Below are 23663 nucleotides of genomic sequence, written 5' to 3' on the forward strand. Positions count from 1 at the left end.
TCCTCAGTTTCATTGTCAACCAGCGGGGTATCGAAGCCAACCCAGACAAAATCAAGGCCATCCAAGGTATGTCCCCTCCGACCAAAGTAAAGGAGGTTCAGGAGCTCGCTGGAAGGGTCGCCGCGCTTGGACGATTTATGGCAAAATCGGCCGAACGCTGCCAACCATTCTTCAAGGTGTTAAAACGCCCAAAAGACTTCCTCTGGACGGCCGAATGTCAAGCAGCATTCGACCAGCTCAAGGAATACCTGGCGTCTCCCCCCTACTGTCCAAGCCGCAAGAAGGGGAGATGCTCTACCTCTATCTGGCGGTCTCCCCAACCGCGGTCAGTGCGGTGCTGGTTCGGAAAGAGGCAAAGCTCCAGAAGCCTGTGTACTACATCAGCCGGGTCCTACGGGATGCCGAGACGCGGTACACGAAGGCTGAAAAGATCGCCTTCGCGCTGCTGACCGCGACCAGGAGGCTTCGCCCCTATTTCCAGGCTCATTCGGTCACCCTCTTAACCGATCAACCACTACGGCAGATCCTCAGCAACCCCGAGAATGCGGGACGACTGGTGAAGTGGGCAGTAGAACTCGGTGAGTTCGACATCCGCTACCAGCCTCGACCCGCCATCAAGGCCCAGGTGCTCGCGGACTTCCTCGCTGAGTGCACGGTGCAGGAGGCGGAACCTAAACCGCCGGACACGCCCAGCCTCGACCTCCCGATTTGGACGCTTCACATCGATGGGTCGTCGAACCCCGAGGGTGGAGGGGCCGGGCTGGTCCTTACCAGTCCTGATGGAGTGATAGCCGAGTATGCCTTGAGGTTTGGATTTCCAGTGACCAACAACGAGGCGGAGTACGAGGCCCTAGTCACGGGACTCAAACTCACCAGGGAGCTCGGCATTCGGCGTTTGAAGGTCTTCACCGACTCCCAGCTGGTGGTCGGGCAGATTCGTGGGGAGTTCGAGGCCCGGAGCCCGACCATGCAGAACTACGTCCGGAAGGTGCAAGCACTCATTCCCAACCTCGGCAGTGTCGACATCCAGCAGGTCCCCAGAAGCGAAAATGCCAGGGCCGACAGGTTGTCCCGCTTGGTGGGCACAGAGGCGCACAACTTGTCGAGGGCAATCTACCTGGAGACCCTGGATGCCCCGAGCATCGGCGAGGCTGGAGCGGTGATGGCGATTGATCCGGAGCCGTCTTGGATGGACCCGCTCGTCGCCTACCTCGCCGAAGGGATCCTCCCTGAAGACGAAGATCAAGCTCGGCGACTTGTCAAGAAGTCCGCCCACTACGTACTCTATGAAGGGAGGCTGTACCGGACCTCGTTCACCGCCCCCCTCTTAAGGTGCCTCCGCCCCTCGGAGGCGGCCTACGTCCTCGGTGAAGTCCATGAGGGCGTCTGCGGATCGCACTTGGGGGCTAGGTCCTTAGCGCACAAGATCATGAGGCAAGGCTATTATTGGCCTACCTTGTTGGAGGACTCGAAGAATCACGTACGGAAATGCGACGCCTGCCAGCGCCACGCCAACGTCCAGAGAGTCCCTTCTGTCCCCTTGGCACCAATCACCGCGCCCTGGCCCTTCGCACAGTGGGGAATGGATATCCTCGGACCATTTTCCGTCGCTTCAGCTCAGCGGAAATTTTTGATTGTTGCAATCGACTACTTCACCAAGTGGGTGGAGGCAGAGCCGCTGGCCACTATCACGGAGGCGCAAGTCCGGAAGTTCGTGAAGAAAAACATCATTGTCCGATTTGGGGTACCTCGGGTCCTCATCTCGGATAATGGTCGACAGTTCGACAACAAACATTTCCGTGACTTCTGCGAGGAGTTCGGGATCGAGCATCGGTTCACATCTGTGTCGCATCCCCAAACCAACGGTAAGGCCGAGGTCACAAATCGGACAATCCTCCAAGGAATTAAGGCGCGAATCGGTCGGACGGGGCAAGCTTGGGTCGAAGAACTCGAGAATGTCCTTTGGGCGTATCGGACCACGCATCGGACCCCTACCGGGGAGACGCCTTTCAGCCTAACCTATGGCACGGAAGCGGTTGTTCCCGTGGAGCTCGGACTCCCCTCGCCCCGGGTGGCCGCGCACCGACCCGAGGCCAATTTGGAGCAACTCCGAGGAAACCTGGACCTCTTGGAAGAAGCAAGAGAAATGGCGCAGGTTCGGATGGCGATGTATCAGCGGAGGGTGGCCCGATATTATAACTCCAAGGTCCGACCGAAACTTTTCAGAATCGGAGATCTGGTGCTAAGGCGAGCCAAAGCATCTCAACCCGCGGAAGGTGGGAAGCTGGCGCCAAATTGGGAAGGCCCGTATAGGGTTCGCTGGGTAAACCGACCTGGCTCCTACCAGTTGGAGGCCCTAGATGGTCGAGAAATTCCGAGGAGCTGGAATTCCGCTAAGCTGCGGGTGTATTACCAGTAGAACGACAAAGCCAGGAAGACAGTTCGAAAAATGTACAATTCTTTTCATTTCAATAATTCCTGGTTACAACGGTGTGTTCATGTGATTACAAAGAATTCCCAGAGGGGAATTGGGGAGTAAAGAAAACAAGAAAGAGGTGGAGACTCCGTGGAGCTGAAGATCTGGGATCCCGAACCCTCCATCCGAAGCAGCTGCAATCCCACCGGGCGTGGGTGCTTCTCCCCGGAGGCGCCATCGACGCCTCACGTAAAAGACGAAGAGCCGGCGCGGACAAAGAAGAAGTGGACGAAGGAGGAGTTCCCGCTGCCTCCAGAGGAACGCCACCTCCAAGGGATATTCCGGTCCTCCCCAGGAGAAGGGGAGGGAAGGAACACAAGGGAGAAGAGCGCGAGGAGGCGCGAACCCGGATGAAGCGTCTGGCGCAGAGCTCAATCGGGAGGCGGGGCTGAAAGGAGGGGGGATGTGATCCCGGATGAAATGCCTAGAGCGGAGTTCCGCCGGGGAGAACCTCCCTGTTGATCCCAGAAGAAACGGCTAGTTGGCGGAAGTCGCGAGGGGCGCGCCTCCCGTTCCTCCGGCGGGGGTTTTCCAGCCACACGCCGAAGAGGAGGTCCACGAACCATGGCAACCTGAATAGCTCCGGCTTGGCAGGCTCCACCGCGCCTGCACTTATATTTATAGCCAAACTGAGGCCCCCCGGTCGTTCCGATGCGGGCGGCTCCAATAAAGGCGGGCGCACCGAATCCGGAGCCGTTCCGGCTCTCGAGGCGTATCCTCCCACGATCTCCTAAGAGTCGTTCTCCTTAATTGCATTCTTCATGCAGGACACTCCGGGCAGCGTATATCCCGCGGCCCACGTATCTCCGCTCGCGCCCAGGCCGCATCCGCCTCGAAGAGCGCGCGTATCGCGGCCGCTTAACTGACACTCCTTGCAAGCAGCAACTGGCGATCCGATTTCCCAGGTAACGCTTCAATTAGCATTTAATGCCCTTCCAGTGTTCCCCAGGCGACGCTTGGAGAGGAGGAGAAACACGATCGTAGCTGGCCACGGAGAAATCCCGTCGAGCGGCAAGCGACAGGCGCGTGGCCAACGAGCGGAATTTCCCGAGGCTCGGCCCTCGGATGCCAGGCTAACCCGATGATCATCCCGGGAGCAGACTAGCCTGAAGCCCCGACCGGTCGCCTCGGCTTGCGCCAGCCTTGGCCGACCAACGAGCGGAATTTTCCGAGGCTCGGCCCTCGGATGCTAGGCTAACCCGATGATCATCCCGGGAGCAGACTAGCCTGAAGCCCCGACCGGTCGCCTCGGCTTGCGCCAGCCTTGGCCGACCAACGAGCGGAATTTTTCGAGGCTCGGTCCTTGGATGCCAGGCTAACCCGATGATCATCCCGGGAGCAGACTAGCCTGAAGCCCTGACCGGTCGCCTCGGCTTGCACCAGCCTTGGCCGACCAACGAGCGGAATCTCCCGAGGCTCGGCCCTCGGATGCCAGGCTAACCCGATGATCATCCCGGGAGCAGACTAGCCTGAAGCCCCAACCGGTCGCCTCGGCTTGCGCCAGCCTTGGCCGACCAACAAGCGGAATTTCCCGAGGCTGACCAACGAGCGGAATTTCCCGAGGCTCGGCCCTCGGATGCCAGGCTAACCCGATGATCATCCCGGGAGCAGACTAGCCTGAAGCCCCGACCGGTCGCCTCGGCTTGCGCCAGCCTTGGCCGACCAACGAGCGGAATTTCCCGAGGCTCGGCCCTCGGATGCCAGGCTAACCCGATGATCATCCCGGGAGCAGACTAGCCTGAAGCCCCGACCGGTCGCCTCGGCTTGCGCCAGCCTTGGCCGACCAACGAGCGGAATTTCCCGAGGCTCGGCCCTCGGATGCCAGGCTAACCCGATGATCATTCCAGGAGCAGACTAGCCTGAAGCCCCGACCGGTCGCCTCGGCTTGCGCCAGCCTTGGCCGACCAACGAGCGGAATTTCCCGAGGCTCGGCTCTCGGATGCCAGGCTAACCCGATGATCATCCCGGGAGCAGACTAGCCTGAAGCCCCGACCGGTCGCCTCGGCTTACGCCAGCCTTGGCCGACCAACGAGCGGAATTTTCCGAGGCTCGGCCCTCGGATGCCAGGCTAACCCGATGATCATCCCGGGAGCAGACTAGCCTGAAGCCCCGACCGGTCGCCTCGGCTTGCGCCAGCCTTGGCCGACCAACGAGCGAAATTTTTCGAGGCTCGGCCCTCGGATGCCAGGCTAACCCGATGATCATCCCGGGAGCAGACTAGCCTGAAGCCCCGACCGGTCGCCTCGGCTTGCGCCAGCCTTGGCCGACCAACGAGCGGAATCTCCCGAGGCTCGGCCCTCGGATGCTTGGCCTAGCGCCGGAAGAATTTCCTGAGGCCTAACCCTCGAACGCCTGGCCTAGCGCCGGAAGAATTTCCTAAGGCCTAACCCTCGGATGCCTGGCCTAGCGCCGGAAGAATTTCCTGAGGCCTAACCCTCGGATGCCTGGCCTAGCGCCGGAAGAATTTCCTGAGGCCTAACCCTCGGATGCCTGGCCTAGCGCCGGAAGAATTTCCTGAGGCCTAACCCTCGGACGCCTGGCCTAGCGCCGGAAGAATTTCCTGAGGCCTAACCCTCGGATGCCTGGCCTAGTACCGGAAGAATTTCCTGAGGCCTGACCCTCGGATGCCTGGCCTAGCGCCGGAAGAATTTCCTGAGGCCTGACCCTCGGACGCCTGGCCTAGCGCCGGAAGAATTTCCTGAGGCCTGACCCTCGGATGCCTGGCCTAGCGCCGGAAGAATTTCCTGAGGCCTGACCCTCGGATGCCTGGCCTAGTGCCGGAAGAATTTCCTGAGGCCTAACCCTCGGATGCCCGGCCTAGCGCCGGAAGAACTTCAAGAGTTAGGAGTCGGCGAGACGCTACCAAGAGTTAAAAAGAGGAAGGATGAAAGTGAAATGAAGAAACACTCTATTTGCATTAACTTTCATTGTTTCAGGGCCGAGACCCGTACAACTTGGCAAAACGCCAACATACAAAGAAAAGGACAAAGAAAGGTACAGAAGGTCAGCTTGGAGGAACCCCTGGGTCGGGAACGCTGGGCACGTCCGCAAGGGGTAGGGAGGCAGTTGGAGAATCAGCAGGCAATGGCGCCGGAGGGGAGTCGAGGAGGGAGACCCCACTCAGGTCAATCCCGGGGTATTTGGCCGACACCCTTGCCAAGCCTTCATCGAAGCCTAAGACAAAGGAGTCGGACCCCGCGTCCGACATGTCACGGACGAACTCATCGGACCGACGATAGGCCTGTACCGCTTCCGACATGTCACGGATGAACTCGGCGGACTGACGATAGGCCTGTACCGCCAGACGCCCGATTTCCGCGCTCTTCTCGGCCAGCGCCGCCTCTGCTCGCTCCGTAATCTGAGCTTTTGCCTCCATGACCTTCGCCACAATTCGGTCGTCCGCCTCGGAGGAGACCCTCAGCAGATCAGCCCGAGCCTCCTTGTGCTTCGCCTCGGCAGCAATGCGAGCAGCCTCGGCCTCCTCCAGGCGCGAACGAAGCTCCTGGTCGCTCGCGCGGGACTCCTCCAAGACCGACTCCAATTCGCCCAGCTTGGCTTCAAAAGACCGGGTTCGGTTGCGGGCGTTGTCGGCTGACTGCCGGGCCTTCTCCCACCTCTTCCGAAAGTCGGCAGCCTTCCGGGACTGCTTTTCGGCCCGCTCCTCCGCCTTCCTGACCTCGCTTTCGAGACCCGAGGCAACCTTGAGTTGCTCCTGAGCCTCCAACAGTTGCCTCTCGAGGGCGGCGAAGCCGAGTGCCCGCTCTTCGGCCACCTGGAGCCTCGTCTCGAGGTCCCTGGTCGTCCTCCCCGCCGCAGCCTGGCCTCCCTCCTCTACTGCTTTCAGTTGGCTCTCGGCCCTCGCCAGGAGCCTCGCCTGTTCCTCGTGGCTCTCCTCCAGACGAATCATGTACTGGGCGAGCTAAAAGATAGGAAAAATGAGAGCGTCAGACGGGGATCAATAGAGCTTATGAGTGGCGGAAGCGACCAAAAGAACACTCACCGACATAAGACAGACGCAGCTGGCAGCCCCGACGTCAGGGATCCTCATCTGTCGGACCTGCCTACGGTCCTTCTCCAGCAGCACCGTCTCGATGAGGTTTCGGGCGCCGGCGAAAGTGAAGGCCGACCCCGACTTCGCCCCGGAGCCGGACGGTGGTTCTACAGCCTTACCCTTGCCCATCGCTTGGGGAAGAGTCATGCTGACCGTGCTCGGGGCGGGGGCCGCTCCAGGAATCGACAGGGTCCCGCTCGGCCGGGGCCTCGGCGCGCCCCTCCTTCTCGTGTCATCTGAAGCCGATCGAGTCGAAGGCCGGGTTGGGGACCGATCGCGTCCAACCCGGCCGTCTCGGGCGCGCTCGGATGACACCTCCGGAATAACGGTAGTCTCATCACCGGAGGGCTGATACAGCGCCAACTGTCGGTCCGAGCCCGCGGCGTCCCCCTGATCGGTGGGACCGGACCCGTCTGTCGGCGTCGGAGTCGCCTGCAGGCGGGACTTCTTCGCCGGTGGGACCCCTCTCGGAGGAGTCCGTTTCTTCCTCCGGACCGCTTCCAGTAGGGACGTCCTACCAACAGCCATCGCCTTGTCCGACCGCATGACATCGTCGATTTCTGCAAAAAGGACGAGATGGTCGGAGACTGAGAAGCTGATGGAAAGAAGAAACGAAAGTGGAGAAAAAAGTTAAAAAAGAAGTGGTGGCGGGCTCACGGTCAGCGGGGACCGAGCTCAGACCGATGTTCACCAAGGTGTCCTCAGAAATAAGGCGAGACACCGGAGGGAGCCGGCCCTCGGCAACCAACCCCTTCAAGACGGCGACGCCATCGGATTCCTCCCTCGACAACCTCGATAGGCCGATCGAGGACTTCATCGGCGTCTCCCAGGTTGCCCTGATTCCCCAAGAGGGATCTACGTCAATGAAAAAGAAACGCTCCTTCCAGCCGTGAATGGAGGAAGGAGCCTCCTTGACGAGGCCGCACCCTCGCCGCGCCGCAAAGCACCACCACCCTCTGTCCTGGGGGTGGCCGTTCAGGCCGTAGCATTCCCAAAAGACATTCAGGGTGGCGGGAACCTCGTGCATGCGGCAGAGAACCTGGAAGGCCGTCAGGGCGCGCCATGAGTTCGGCACCAGTTGCGTCGGCGCCACTCTTAAACCCCGAAGCACCTGCACAACTAAGTCCGAGGGGGGAAAGCGGAACCCGGCCCGAAGGATGTTGTTGCCCAAGGTGACAAGCCAAGAGGGGGGGGGGGTGAATTGGTTTCTTCTTTACTTTAGTGCTTTTAAAACTTTCTTAGTTAACTGCGATGGATGCTTACTTAGGTTATTAGAGTGAGTTAAACTAATGCAAGAATAGAAAGTAAAGCAAGAGAGAATGAAAGCACAAACACAATCCAAACACAACAATATATAGTGGTTCGGTGCTCTCCTTAGCACCTACGTCCACTCCCCAAGCGTACCCTTGGGAATTCACTATAATCTCGCGGATTACAGTTGGATTGTTTTCCGGGCTCACAATCCAAAAACCTTGTTGGTTTTACGGGATCACCAACGAACCTATACAACTTTGGTTTTCCGGGTTCACCAAAAACCTTGTTGGTTTTGCGGGCTTACCAACGAACCTTTACAACTTTGGTTTTCCGGGTTTACCAAAAACCTTTGTTGGTTTTGCGGGCTCACCAACGAACCTTTACAAAGTTTTCAAACAAATGAAAAGAAAAGATTTAAACTCCTAAATGAGCATATAGAACAATATGAGCAATGAAGAAGAGTTAGAAAGAAATTATCGCTTTGAAGTCGCTTGCTCTTCTTTGTCAAGGAAGCTTCACTCTTCAATGGGGGAAGGAGCTCTTGATGCCTCTTTGAATCTGCTCAATCCCTTTCTTTGATTTTTGAATGAAGCTCTTGATGAAGAAGATTAGGGCTCTTTGGTTTTCTTGTGTATTCTTTGATTTCCCACTCAAAAGTTATTTATTCTGATGAATAGTGCCCCTTTAAATAGTTTTCAACCTTCCTTGGACAAGCCCCATTGGTCAGATTTGAAAAACTAGCCGTTACTTGCCTTGGGAAGGACAAAAAGTACATCTGCAGAACTAGCCGTTACTGTTCAGCCCGTGTTTGGGTCGGCTCAACCTGTCCTTGGGTCGACCCAACTTGGCCTTGGGTCGACTCAAACATTCCTTGGGTCGACCCTCTCAGAGAACACAGAAACATGAATTTCAAACTTCCTTCATTTGGGTCGACCCAACCATTCTTTGGGTCGACTCAAAGTTCACTTGGGTCGACTCAACTTCTTCTTGGGTCGACCTTCTCAGTAATTCCAGAGAGCCATTTTCTGTCTGTCTTTCTGTCTTCCATTTGGGTCGACCCTCTCAGGGTTTGGGTCGACTCAAAGTTCACTTGGGTCGACTCAACTTCTTCTTGGGTCGACCCTCTCAGTAATTTCAGAGAACCATTTTCTGTCTGTCTTTCTGTCTTGCCTTTGGGTCGACCCTCTCAGGGTTTGGGTCGACTCAAGCTTGGGTCGACTCAACCACTGTGTGGGTCGACCCTCTCAGTAAATCCAGAGAGCATTTTTCCTTTGCATTTTGAGGTTCTTTGGAGGTTGGGTCGACTCATGCCTACCTTGGGTCGACCCAACTCACTGTTCATTTGTGCTGTTTTTGCAGGAGTGTGCCAGATGATTCCTTTAAGTCCCGGGGTCGATCCAATCAACCTATGGGTCGACTCAATTCACACTTTGCTGCATTCTCAAGATTAGATCCATCCAAATGAACAAGACCATATATATATTTTCAATTAAACAAATATACTGAGAGTAATGAACTTATAAATGAAGTATCAATTTAACTTATAGCAAGCTCTAGATAATTGCTTGTTAATCATCAAAATAACACTATCATCCTCAATCTCCCCCTTTTTGATGATTACAAAATAAAGAGTATAAGCCTATTGATACTTGTCTTTAAAATCAGTTTATAAAAGGGATTGAATTTCTGAATTTCAGCTTTTCATATATATAAGTGAAATCTCCCCCTATATTATTCAAAATTTGCCAATTTGACTTTTTGAATGGCTCCCCCTTTCATTTATAATTCATTAGCAATGAAACTTCAAAAATTTGAGATAAAATATGAGTTTCAGCTTATGTATCGGGGTGAGAGAGGAGCGTGCCAAATTTTGAATTTATATGTGCCAAATTCTGAATTATGATAGAAATTTTTGATTTGATGGTTTTCATTGTTACAAATTGCTCCCCCTTAGATATATAAGCTTTCTTATATGATTTTCAATTTGTTTGCCCATTTATTTCTCTTTTCTTTTCATAACTTCTTTACTCACTCTTTCTCACAAAATTAATATTTTTTTTTAAACACTATCTTTGCTTCTCCCAAAATCAATACTCTTTCTTAACTTGTCAAATGAAATACTCTTTCTTTTCTCGAAGTGAATACTCTATCTTTTCTTCTCCCCCTTTATATACTCTTTTCTTCTCGTTTCCTTTATATACTCTTTCCTTCTCTTCTCCCCCTTTTTGTTATCATCAAAAAACATATATATGGGAAAAGATGCAATAAAGAACAAACTTCAGACTTCATTGATCAAAATAGGAACATTTTCATACAATAATGCCCAAAATAAAGATAAGTACAATGTTCCTCAATCAAGATTTAAAGATATAAGGCAAAAGCAAGATACATATGAGAAAAAGCAAGATACATATGAGAACTAGATTTCTAGCCTAGGCTCTAAACATAGATACTAAGATCAGCCTAGGGGGAATCTAATGGCTGGGATCTAGTCCTCATCCTCCTAGCATACGTGGCGAGGGGAGGTCGAGCCTGGTGAGACTGAGTCTGGCGTGGAGCACGTCGAGCTGGATGACTCTGTGCCGATATCTCTGACTCAGCAGCCTGTGGCACAGATGGTCCATGTGTCTCCCTCTCTCTGCGGAGTGCTCCAATCTGCTGCCTCAGATCACTGATATCAGCAGACATGACATCCAACCGGGCGTCTAATCGGCTCGTGAGCCCGTCAGTAATAGTCCTCGCCTGAGCTGACATGAGCTCTGTCATCCTGCTCCAGAAGTCATCCGTATCTGTCGGAGGAGCAGATGACGATGGTCCAGCCTCTGAGGGTGCAGTAGGATGATCCATAGGCTCCTCATCCTCACCCTCTGGTGCCTCTCCCTCTGGTGCTTCACCCTGAATGCCTGTACCAGTATGTATCCACTGCCCGTTCACTTTCTCATAACTCATGCGTATGAGTGACCGTGCAGTGTACGTGTCTGTGGGTTGCAGATTCTTGAATGCTTCCTCCTCGAGAGGTAACCCGTGCTGACGGAAGATCAATGTAAGTATCATGCCATAAGGCAATGATACCCTGTTGCTGCTTATTACCTTTCTCATTTGCCTCAATATCATGGCCGGAAGATTTAGGGGAATCCCCCTAATCATGCACTCCATAACTGCAAGATCTCGTTCTGAGATGAGATCGAATCTCCCGGTCTTCGGAAATAAAATTCTATTTATCATATTAAGCAACAACCTCATCTCGGCGGAAAGAGAACTAGCTATTACCTTCTGAGAGAAATCGAAGTTCTCATTTTCCATGATCAGCTGAAGAGCTCTCATTTTGTTATTTGATCTTTCCGGAATAGCTCCCGTGCAAGGTAGGTGTAGAAGCTCACTCAAGCTCTCCTCGGATACACGGATCCGAACCCCTCTAACATCTGAAACAAGCCCTCCCATACCAGTCTTGAGGAAGGCGTAGAATTCTTGGACTAACCCGGGGTATATCACCACATCAAGGGAGCAAAGATACTCCCATCCTTGTCTTTGGATCCATTCCCAAATTCGAAATCCTTCTTGGTTGAAAAACTCCGAATGGATCCTTCTTCCGGTAGTAACCGGCCTCCCCGCAAATCTTGCAAGGAGCACTGAGGGGGAAGGAGGAGGAGGGACCTCCGCACGTGCCTCACGCGGTGGAGACACGGGAGAAGGCTCGGTAGGGCGCCTTTCCTCTTGTTGGACTCGGCTCACTCTTCCGGATCTTTTGGCTACGGCTCGTTTGGGACCCATTTCTCCAAGATCTTAAAGAAATCTACTGTTTGGAGGAGTCTAGTGGAGATTGGAGAGTGGGGACAAGGATTTTCGGAAGAAGACAAAGGGCAAACAGTGCCCTAGATGAGCTCTCGGGCCCCCTTTTAACAGTGGGGTCCCGACGTTGGGTCGACTCAAGAATTTTCTTGGGTCGACTCAACGTTGGGTCGACCCTTGTTCTGGGTTGGGTCGACCCAAGTGCAGAACTTGGTTTTCTCTCCCTTTTTGCTTCTAAAAAGTTTTCCTCGCTTTTAATCCTTATAAGCTCCTTATGGGACATTGATACATGAGTGAGAAATTTATAGACAACAAATTTGACTCATGTTTCATGGGATTTTTGAAGTTAGAAGAATGTATCATGAGACTACTAACTTCCTTTCATATTCATTCAATAAAAGGATCACATATACCTAATTCCCTTCTGAGCATACAGAATCTATCTTCACTCAGTGGTTTTGTGAATATATCGGCCAATTGTTTTTCCGTGCATATATGCTCAATGCATACATTTCCATTTTGCACATGATCCCTAATGAAATGGTACCTTATTTCTATGTGTTTGGCCTTAGAGTGCTGAACTGGATTTTTAGTGAGATTGATAGCACTCGTATTGTCACACTTAATAGGAATATTTTCTAGTTTAACACCATAGTCCTCTAGTTGTTGCTTGAGCCATAATACTTGAGCACAACAGCTACCAGCAGCTATGTATTCAGCTTCGGCTGTGGATAGTGCTACTGAATTCTGCTTTTTACTAAACCATGATACTAAATTGTTTCCTAAGAATTGGCATGTGCCACTTGTGCTCTTTCTATCTAATTTGCATCCGGCAAAATCTGCATCTGAGTATGCGAGCAAATCTAGACATGAGTCTCTCGAGTACCATAATCCAATGGTGGTGGTTCCTCTTAAATATCTAAGGATCCTCTTAACTGCACTTAAATGTGACTCCTTAGGATCCGATTGATATCTAGCACATATCCCTACACTAAATACAATGTCGGGTCTACTAGCCGTAAGATAGAGCAAGGATCCAATTAGTCCTCTATAGAGCTTAATATCTACACTTTTCCCTTTTTCATCCTTGTCTAGCTTATTAGTGGGATTCATTGGAGTGCCAATTCCCTTATGATTTTCATTACCAAACTTCTTCAGTATTTCCCTTGTATACTTAGTTTGATGAATGAAAATACCTTCTTTGGTTTGTTTGATTTGTAATCCTAAAAAGAAGCTTAATTCTCCCATCAAACTCATCTCAAATTCTCCATGCATTAAATCAGCAAATTCTTTGCATAGAGTATCGTTAGTGGCACCAAAGATTATGTCATCTACATATATTTGTACCACTAGTAGATTTTTGTCTTTTCTTTTGAGAAATAGAGTTTTATCTACATTTCCTCTACAAAAGTCATTATCAATGAGAAACTTACTTAGTCTATCATACCAAGCCCTAGGTGCTTGCTTTAATCCATATAATGCCTTATGCAATTTAAACACATGATTTGGTAATTCATGATTTTCAAATCCTGGAGGTTGTTCTACATATACTTCCTCTTCAATAATACCATTTAAAAATGCACTCTTCACATCCATTTGATATAATTTAAAGTCCATAAAGCATGCAAATGCTAGAAGTAATCTTATAGCTTCTAATCTAGCTACAGGAGCAAACGTCTCATCATAATCTATTCATTCTTCCTGATTGTATCCTTTAGCTACAAGTCTAGCCTTATTTCTTATAACTACTCCATTTTCATCTAATTTATTTCTAAATACCCATTTTGTTCCAATTACTGAATTATGCTTTGGTCTTTCAGTTAATGTCCATACATTACTTCTTTTAAATTGATTTAATTCCTCTTGCATGGCATTTATCCAGTTAGTATCTTTTTCAGCTTCTTCATAAGTTTTAGGTTCTAATTGTGAAACAAAAGCAAGATAATCATTTAAATTCCTAAGAGAAGATCGAGTTCTTATCCCTTGAGATGGATCACCAATAATTAAGTCTTTGGGATGTCCATGTGCATACCTCCATTCTTTTGGCACGTCTTGGGGTTGTGGTGGCAGGCAATCTTCTCCCTTATCTTGATTTGGCACGTCATCTATATTCAACTTTTCAAAGTCTATAATTCCTGTATCATCATCAACAATACTTTCTTTCCTAGCAGACTCACTATCAGACTCATCAAATATAATATTGACCGACTCTTCCACTACTAAGGTTCTTTTGTTGAATACTCTGTATGCCTTGCTAGATGTGGAGTATCCTAAGAAGATACCTTCATCTGACTTGGCATCAAATTTACTTAAGTCCTCCTTGCCATGATCACTTCGAATTGCTACCAATGTGAGTTTCTTTTCATTTATGATTTTATTGTATAGTTTCAAAAATTCTGAAAATGCTTCATTCTTATGTGCCAAAAATAAAACCCATGTGTACCTTGAAAAATCATCTACAATAACTAGTCCATACTTCTTCCCTCCTAGACTTGTAGTTCTAGTAGGTCCAAATAAATCCATATGTATGAGTTCAAATGGTCTAGTTGTTGAGACTACATTTTTCGATTTGAAGGATGACTTAGTTTGTTTTCCCAATGAACATGGTCCACATATTTTGTCTTTTTCAAAAGTCAATTTTGGCACATCTTTTATTAACTCCTTCTTAACTAGTTTTGATATTAATTCCATACTAGCATGTCCTAGTCTTCGATGCCAAAGCCAACTAGTTTCATTTTTCTTTTCTTCATTAGTAATTAAGCATAAACCATTTTTCTTGCCTAATTCTTGAAGATCTACTAAATAAATATTCCTTTGCCTTTGTCCTACAAGTACAATACTATTATCTTTAGGATTTGTGATTATACATACAGATGCTTCAAATGTAACTTTAAATCCTTTATCACAAAACTGACTTATGCTAAGAAGATTATGTTTCAAACCTTTAACTAATAAGACATTTTCTATAAAAACAGATGGAGCAATGAAAATTTTACCCTTTCCAATGATATACCCTTTACCATTGTCTCCATAGGTTACTACTCCACCATTCTTTGGTTCCAAGGTGACAAATTGATCTTCGTCACCAGTCATGTGTCTTGAACACCCGCTATCTAGATACCAACGTTTTTCAACTTTGTCAGCTGCAAGACACACCTGCAATCAAAATCAAGAAGAAACTTTAGGTACCCAAACTAAGTTGGGTCCTTTAGGGTTAGTACTCCATGTTCCTTTTGGAACCCAAACTTTTTTGAATTTTATCTTTTGATTATTACTTGATTTGTTTTGACTAGACTTTCTAAAGTTACATTCATATGCTCTATGTCCTAACTTATTGCAATAATAACAAGTAATATTTTCATTTTTAGCTTTTACAAAAATATTCTTTAATAATTTTTGTTTCCTATTTGTTTTATATCCTAAACCGGCCTTATCATATACAGCTTTTTGGCTATCAAGAATCAAATTTAATTTGGTAGAACTAAGAGTAAATTTATCTACCAAAGTTTTATATTTTTCAGCATCTTCTTTTAACTTAATATTTTCAGCAATTAAGTTCTTGGTTTCATTTTCAAGTTTCCTACTTAATGTTTCGTAGTTATGAGACAGTTTTATCTTATCTTTAATGAGAGATTGATTTTCTTCTTTTAGAGCTTTGTTTTTATTAATTACCTTTTTATGTTCTTCCATGAGTTCTAAAAATGCATCATGTAATTCATCAACAGTAAAATCGCAGTCAAGTTCAGAATCTACCTCATCGTCATTGGCCATATGACATATTTGGGCCGTGTCTTGATGATCTTCGTCCTCCGAACTTGATTCCTCACTCTCACTCCAATCGGCCATAAAATTCTTCTTTTTCAATTTTCTTGCCATCCACTTCAAATCTGGGCAATCTATCTTATAATGCCCGGGTTTGTTACACTCATAGCAAATGGGAGTTTCTTTCTCCTTTTCTTTGTCCTTACCCTTTTCTTTGCTTGAGTTACCTTTAATGAAGGGCTTCTTTTTATGGAATCTATTCTTACCTCTCATGAATTTTCTGAATTTTCTCCCAAGCACTGCCATCCCTTCTTCATCAATATCTTCATCATCATTTGAATCTTCCGATTCAGTTTGTTGTCTAGGGGTGGTAGTCTTTAGGGCAATAGGCTTTCTCCTCTTGACCTCATCTTCTGAATTTTGCCTCATTGTCAACTCATAGGTCATGAGTGATCCTAGAAGCTCCTCTAACTGCAGTGTGTTGAGGTCCTTTGCTTCTTGAATAGCGGTTACCTTGGCCTCCCAATTTCTTGGTAGAGACCTGAGAATTTTACGCACCAAATCAGAGTTAGAATAAGACTTTCCTAAACTCTTAAGCCCATTTATAATATCAGTAAAACGAGTAAACATATCAGTTATGGACTCAGTAGATTCCATTTTAAACAGTTCATACTTGTGTACTAATATGTTTATCTTAGACTCCTTAACTTGATTGGTCCCTTCATGTGTGACCTCAAGTCTATCCCAAATTTCTTTGGCGGTGGTGCAAGTGGATATTCTATTAAATTCATTTACATCTAAAGAGCAGTAAAGTATATTTACAGCTTTTGCATTTAACTGTGCTAATCTTCTATCATTTTCATTTCAATCCATTTCTGGTTTGGGTATGATAGTGCCCTCTATGTTAAGTGTGGGTGTGTGAGGTCCTCTAGTGATGATTTGCCATAATTCATAATCTGAAGCTTGAATGAATATCCTCATTCTGGCTTTCCAATATGTGTAGTTTGTGCCATTAAATAGAGGAGGTCTATTTGTGGATTGTCCCTCACTCATTGCACATCCCACTTGGGTTGTCATGATCTTTAACTCTTGATTGTTAGATCAATGAGTACTATTAGAGCACCTTGCTCTGATACCACTTGTTGCCCAAGGTGACAAGCCAAGAGGGGGGGGGGGTGAATTGGTTTCTTCTTTACTTTAGTGCTTTTAAAACTTTCTTAGTTAACTGCGATGGATGCTTACTTAGGTTATTAGAGTGAGTTAAACTAATGCAAGAATAGAAAGTAAAGCAAGAGAGAATGAAAGCACAAACACAATCCAAACACAACAATATATAGTGGTTCGGTGCTCTCCTTAGCACCTACGTCCACTCCCCAAGCGTACCCTTGGGAATTCACTATAATCTCGCGGATTACAGTTGGATTGTTTTCCGGGCTCACAATCCAAAAACCTTGTTGGTTTTACGGGATCACCAACGAACCTATACAACTTTGGTTTTCCGGGTTCACCAAAAACCTTGTTGGTTTTGCGGGCTTACCAACGAACCTTTACAACTTTGGTTTTCCGGGTTTACCAAAAACCTTTGTTGGTTTTGCGGGCTCACCAACGAACCTTTACAAAGTTTTCAAACAAATGAAAAGAAAAGATTTAAACTCCTAAATGAGCATATAGAACAATATGAGCAATGAAGAAGAGTTAGAAAGAAATTATCGCTTTGAAGTCGCTTGGCTCTTCTTTGTCAAGGAAGCTTCACTCTTCAATGGGGGAAGGAGCTCTTGATGCCTCTTTGAATCTGCTCAATCCCTTTCTTTGATTTTTGAATGAAGCTCTTGATGAAGAAGATTAGGGCTCTTTGGTTTTCTTGTGTATTCTTTGATTTCCCACTCAAAAGTTATTTATTCTGATGAATAGTGCCCCTTTAAATAGTTTTCAACCTTCCTTGGACAAGCCCCATTGGTCAGATTTGAAAAACTAGCCGTTACTTGCCTTGGGAAGGACAAAAAGTACATCTGCAGAACTAGCCGTTACTGTTCAGCCCGTGTTTGGGTCGGCTCAACCTGTCCTTGGGTCGACCCAACTTGGCCTTGGGTCGACTCAAACATTCCTTGGGTCGACCCTCTCAGAGAACACAGAAACATGAATTTCAAACTTCCTTCACTTGGGTCGACCCAACCATTCTTTGGGTCGACTCAAAGTTCACTTGGGTCGACTCAACTTCTTCTTGGGTCGACCCTCTCAGTAATTCCAGAGAGCCATTTTCTGTCTGTCTTTCTGTCTTCCATTTGGGTCGACCCTCTCAGGGTTTGGGTCGACTCAAAGTTCACTTGGGTCGACTCAACTTCTTCTTGGGTCGACCCTCTCAGTAATTTCAGAGAACCATTTTCTGTCTGTCTTTCTGTCTTGCCTTTGGGTCGACCCTCTCAGGGTTTGGGTCGACTCAAGCTTGGGTCGACTCAACCACTGTGTGGGTCGACCCTCTCAGTAAATCCAGAGAGCATTTTTTCTTTGCATTTTGAGGTTCTTTGGAGGTTGGGTCGACTCATGCCTACCTTGGGTCGACCCAACTCACTGTTCATTTGTGCTGTTTTTGCAGGAGTGTGCCAGATGATTCCTTTAAGTCCCGGGGTCGACCCAATCAACCTATGGGTCGACTCAATTCACACTTTGCTGCATTCTCAAGATTAGATCCATCCAAATGAACAAGACCATATATATATTTTCAATTAAACAAATATACTGAGAGTAATGAACTTATAAATGAAGTATCAATTTAACTTATAGCAAGCTCTAGATAATTGCTTGTTAATCATCAAAATAACACTATCATCCTCAGATGTCCTCGTTGATGGCGACCTTCCCCGGAGGAGGATGGGACATCCTCTCCTCAGGCCCCGGGAGCGTGACGTTGCAGGCTTCGGGAAGGTGGTACCGGGCCACGAACCTATCTAGGTCTTCGGGGACCAGATCCGACTGAATGCGGTCCGCTCTTACTTCGTCCATACCTAATGGCCAGTGGATCTACGGTCAGGACAGGGCCAAGAAGGGGGAAAGGACCGGAACGACTGAAGTACACTAATACGGAAGGAGAAAGTATGGAGAGCCCTAAATTGAAGAATGGGGCAACTCACCGGAAGGGAAGGAAGAACGGCTCCGAGGGCGTCAAAGGAGGAGCGAGCAAACAGTCCGACGGCAACGACAACAGCGCAAGGGAGAAACTCGAAGATGCCTGCGAAGAGAAAAGCGGACGGGGGAGGGCCCCCGGTTAAATAGGCGGAAGGGCGGGTGACGCCTCGGTGACGCCAGAGGACGCCTGGCTGCCGAAGGATCGCTCGCGCCCCAAAGGCGAATCGACGCCATTAAGGAAGGATGTCCGCCGAAATCCGCAGACGGCCAGATCAGCGACAACCGCTATACGCCATAAAGGAGGCGGGGAGCTCGAAGCGCGCGCGTCTTTCCGAGGGATGGCGGCAATCTCGAAGCATCACTCCCTTCACCCGTTCCCCTCCTGGTTCCAGGCTCGGAAGTGGGGGGCTACTGTTACGGGGGAATTTAGCCACCATGCCCCACGTGACCGGCACGCGCGCCCAGGAAGACTACGACAGTCCCTTGATCCGGCAATCCGACCCCGAGTCGGATATCTTCGGCTCCGCAGCCCGACCCCAAGTCGGCTGCCCCTTGATCCAGCAATCCGACCCCGAGTCGGATATCTTCGGCTCCGCAGCCCGACCCCGAGTCGGCTGCCCCTTGATCCAGCAATCCGACCCCGAGTCGGATATCTTCGGCTCCGCAGCCCGACCCCGAGTCGGCTGCCCCCTGATCCAGTCATCCGACCCCGAGTCGGCAATCTCTCGACAACAACAGACTGTTCCTCTGAGGCACGCCGCGGCCCCCTGCTCCACTACTCCCTGCAACGGCCGTATCCGGCGCTGCCCCACGATCCCCTGTAACAGCCGTACAAAGCGGAGCTCCACTATGCCCTGCCAGGGCCGTACCCAGCGCTGCCCCACGACGCCCTGTAACGGCCATGTCAGTGGCAGCCCCATCGTGCCACACGATGACGAATCCCCGGAAAAACCCCCCAGCCTGATATATATGGGGCTGGGGGGGGAGGGGGAGGGGAAGCAAAGGTTTTCCAGAGTATTCTTTTATCCGTTACTACTATCTCTCCTTCTCCTTCAATCTCCTCTGACTTGATCGTCGGAGGGCCCCCACTACCCCAGTGGTGGTGCGAGGCTTGCCTGCAGGTTTCCCGGTGGAAGGTGGAGCGCAATCAACCCAACTCCAAGGGAACCCCGTTCACACCGCTGTGCCAATCGTTCTCGGTTTGGACCACCAGCAACATATATGAATACTTATAGGAATTTAGAAACAAATAACAAAATATTAACTCGTCAATAATTAATTTATTGAAATGGATAAATAATTCAAATAATTCAAAAAAAAAAGAAATTGACTTTGACCCGGCATCCTCCCTTTTAAAATTATCTCGCCACTTCCTGTCTAATAGAATTTGTTCAACTTCTTTCTTTATCTGCCCAGACAGTCTAATTTGATTTAGTTCCAATAATGACAATCTGATTTGGTTCGGATTCTATCACCGAAAAATCCATTATGTTATGGAATCTAATCTTATTTCCAATAGCCCAAAACTAACAAAAACGAGATCTAATCTTGCATAGATACATGGCCGTATTGGTTTCTTTGAGTACAGGAATTACGTGTTTCTTAAAACTTCTTTCCTTGTCTTCCCAAATGACCTATCCACACAATCTATTTTGATTTACTTCCAATTACGTAAGATCTGATTTGGTTTGGGTTCTATTTTTGGAATGTCCATAATTTTATCAAATCCAATCCAACTTCCAATTATGTAGCCAAAAATAATAAGAAATTATAGACTCACCGGCGTATTGGTTTCTTTGAGCGTTTTTGAAACGTTGCTTTCTTATTGTGGTTTCCCGAGAAACTTCTGCATAGCTCGCAAAGGCATTTCCCGGAAACTATCATGTAATCTTAATTAGCAAAAGGGCCAAGCTAGAGTTGGACTTAGCTTGTTTAATCTATATATATATATATATATGTGTGTGTGTGTGTGTGTGTGTGTGTGTGTGTGTGTGTATTTTTATATTTATTACTATTAGTTAATATAATTTATGTAAAAGAGACTGTATTTCAGCTATAAGATTAAGATATAATCAAGATAATTAGCTCAAAATATATAAATGAAAATCTTGAGTGACCTCAAGCTCTCGCCATATCTCTTAAAGGCATTATTATCTGTGAATAGCTTGATTTTGGCTTCAACTTAAATGAGCTAGGACGAGCTCGATTCAATTATACAATAAGACAACTTGAGCAAGGCCAGGCTCAAACTTGAGCTTGGCTCCTTTGTGCACTTACATGAAACAAACAAGAATTCTATGCACAACCTTCGATATTCAAGTTGAGAAAGAAAAAATATTGTCCTGGTAAGTTAAGCCGCATCCATACCCAGATGTGCATATATAAAAAATGAAAGAGAGATTATATCTAAAGGGAAGTAAAAATGAACATGTGGTTCAATTTCACCCTGCCAGAATTTCAATGCATTATATTTGCAAAATAGTAACTTGGATGGCTGTTAAATGAAGCTTCAGTGTTACTATCGGAGGATAATCCGCTAGCATGTAGCCAAAGCATAAGATGTCAAAAGAGGTAACTCATAATTTGAGGTAAAATACTAAAACATATTTACTTGAGAATCTCATCTTTCAACTCATTACTGCTGAGATGTGATCAGTAGTTCACTGCTAATGTCATCACTCAACTTTATACCATATTGAGAAAAAATAGGAAGCAGGTTCATATGTTCATGATATTTCGCATCTTTTGAGAATAGATCTATCAAAAGGGAAGTAGTTGAAGCCTCAAGAGAAAAACATCTCTCTTTGATTTTATCGAGAAAACCTATGGCTTTCCATACCTCACCTTTCTCAAGTAAGCTGCGAACTATGGCATTAAGCATAATGGAATCTGAGGGGTATCCAGATTTTTCCAGCTGCAAGAACAGCTCCTCAGCCTCATCCAGCAACCCTTTTTCTATAAGGCCTTTCATCATTATGGTATAGGTCACAACATTAGGCATCAAGCCTTTAGAAGTGATAGCATTAAATAGATCTCGAGCTCCTTTAAATTTACCAGCTCTAAGCATTCCATCAATCAGGATGTTAAAAGTGGTCACTTCAAGCTTGTAGTTTTGAGAAGATATGTACTGGAACACATCCATAGCTTCATCAATATATCGGTTTTTGCAAAGTCCTCCCAGCATTATGTGGCATGTAGAAAGGTCCGGGCATACCCCAGCAGCTATCATCTTGCCAAGCAGTTCTTTTGCATCACCGACTCTACCAACTCGAAATAATGCATTTATTATAGTATTGTAAGTTATAGTTGTGGGCCTCAATCCATTGCGGTACATTTCATCAAGAAAGCCTACTGCCTTATCTGTTCTTCCTATTTTGCAATAGCCATTGATCAATGAACTGTAAGTAACAACATTTGGTGCATGGCCCTTCGAAGTCATGAAATGAAATACTTTGATTGCTTCATATATTTGGCCAATCAAACAGTATCCATCAATTATGGTTGTGTATGTAACTGCATTAGGCTCCTCACCTATCCGCACCATCACATCCAATAGCTTATGCGCTTCTTTGGTCATTCCTTCTTTACAAAGAGCATCAATTAAAACACTAAGCGTTATAACATCAGGACGAATTCCATGATCCATCATTTCATAAAGAAATCTGCTGGCTTCCTTCCACTTGCCTAATTTGCAGAAGCCATTAACTAAAGTGTTGTAAGTGATGATGTCTGGAGATATGCCTTGACTGACCATCTGGTCAAATAGATATTGAACTTCCTGCAGTCTTCCAGTCTTGCAAAGTCCATCCAAGACAGTGTTGTAGGTAACAACATCAGGTTCCATGCCTTCCTGTTGCATTCTCTTGAGCATATACATAGCCTTATCCATTGTCTGATTCTTACTATAAGCACTAATCAGGATACTGTAACTATAAATGTTAGGCTCGAGACCCTTAAGCACCATGGCATTAACAGAGTCCATTGCATCATCGAGACGGCCTTCTAGAATGTACCCATGCAACAATATGTTATGCGAGATAATATCAGGCTTTTCTCCTCTTTCAGCCATCAAATTCAGTATCTTATGCGCTTCATCACTTTTCCTTTGCTTGCATAGAGAACTCATCAATGTGTTGAATGTCACTATATTTGGGGAAAGGCCTTGATCTACCATCTTCTTGAATATTCCAATGGCTTCTTTCCAGTGGCCTAACACAGAATGTTCACGGATAATGCAATTATAAGTGACGACATCAGGCGTGACACCCTGAGCAACCATTTCTTCAAACAGCTTCGAAGCCTTTTCCATGGCTCCATCCTTGCAAAGGCCATTGATGATTATGTTGTACGTAACCACATCAGGCTTACATCCACCACCCAAAGTCACCATCTTTCGAAGCAACTCAAGCCCCAAGCCAGTTTTCCCATTACAGGTGAGCCCCTTGATAAGAGTAGTGTAGGAAACCACGTCGGGCGCGCACCCTGAAAGGGGCATTCTGTCAAACACCGCGGCTGCTTGATCGATCTTCTTCTCGGAGCAGAGACCCTTGAGCAGCAAGTTGAAAGTTAAGGTGTTTGGCCTCCAACCCCGTTTCAGTAGGCCTCCGAAGATCCCGAAACCGAGATCCATTCGGTTCATCCGAGAGCAGCAATTCATCAAAATTTCATAGGTGCGGGCATGGGGAGACACTGCTCCCGCCCGAACCATTTGATTGTAGAGAGAGATGACAGCAGGATAATTCGTTGTTCGAAGGACTGCTGAAAGGAGCGCGTCGAATGCTTGAATCGATGGCGTCGGCGTCGCATCCAACATGCGGTTGAAGAGATCGAAAGCCTCTTCCAGCTTGATGGTCTCCAACCCACATCGTTCCCTCACCAGAGTCTCCAAGCGACGCGTGAGGGAGTTCGAAAATAGAAACGGCGCCCCGGTCATTTCAGTGCTTCCGTGGATTAGAAAAAGTAGTAGTAGAAGAAGAGCGAGAGAGAGTCGGGCTGGGTCGCGGGTGGGAGATAGGCCTGTTCAAGTACCGGACGGGCAGCCCGGCCCGCTCGAGCCTGAAGTAGTTCGAACGGATTTCAAATTATTATTAATAATTAGATTTTTTTTACATGAATATCTTTCTAAAAATTTAAATTTATCTAAATACCCTCTTAAAATTTATATTTATTTTTGTACTCTCATAAAATACTGTTTTTGCACAAATACCT

General features: G+C 47.5%; 1 protein-coding gene across 1 annotated transcript; it reads right to left on the reverse strand.

Moving 5' to 3' along the window:
• Positions 1–20952: 20952 nt before the first annotated feature.
• LOC103719192 (uncharacterized) lies at positions 20953–23472 on the reverse strand. Its single transcript, XM_008808313.4, has one exon. It carries the CDS (start codon positions 23386–23388, stop codon positions 21091–21093), a length of 2298 nt encoding a protein of 765 aa, XP_008806535.4. The 5' UTR covers positions 23389–23472; the 3' UTR covers positions 20953–21090.
• Positions 23473–23663: the final 191 nt, after the last annotated feature.

Source organism: Phoenix dactylifera, chromosome 3 (assembly GCF_051530095.1).
Source record: "Phoenix dactylifera cultivar Ajwa chromosome 3, Ajwa_hap1_PhDact_Kaust_v1.1, whole genome shotgun sequence".
Taxonomy (NCBI): Eukaryota; Viridiplantae; Streptophyta; class Magnoliopsida; order Arecales; family Arecaceae; genus Phoenix; species Phoenix dactylifera.

Coding starts and splice junctions, on each gene's coding strand:
- LOC103719192 (XM_008808313.4), bottom strand. CDS start 23,388: ATGACCGGGGCGCCGTTTCTATTTTCGAACTCCCTCACGCGTCGCTTG.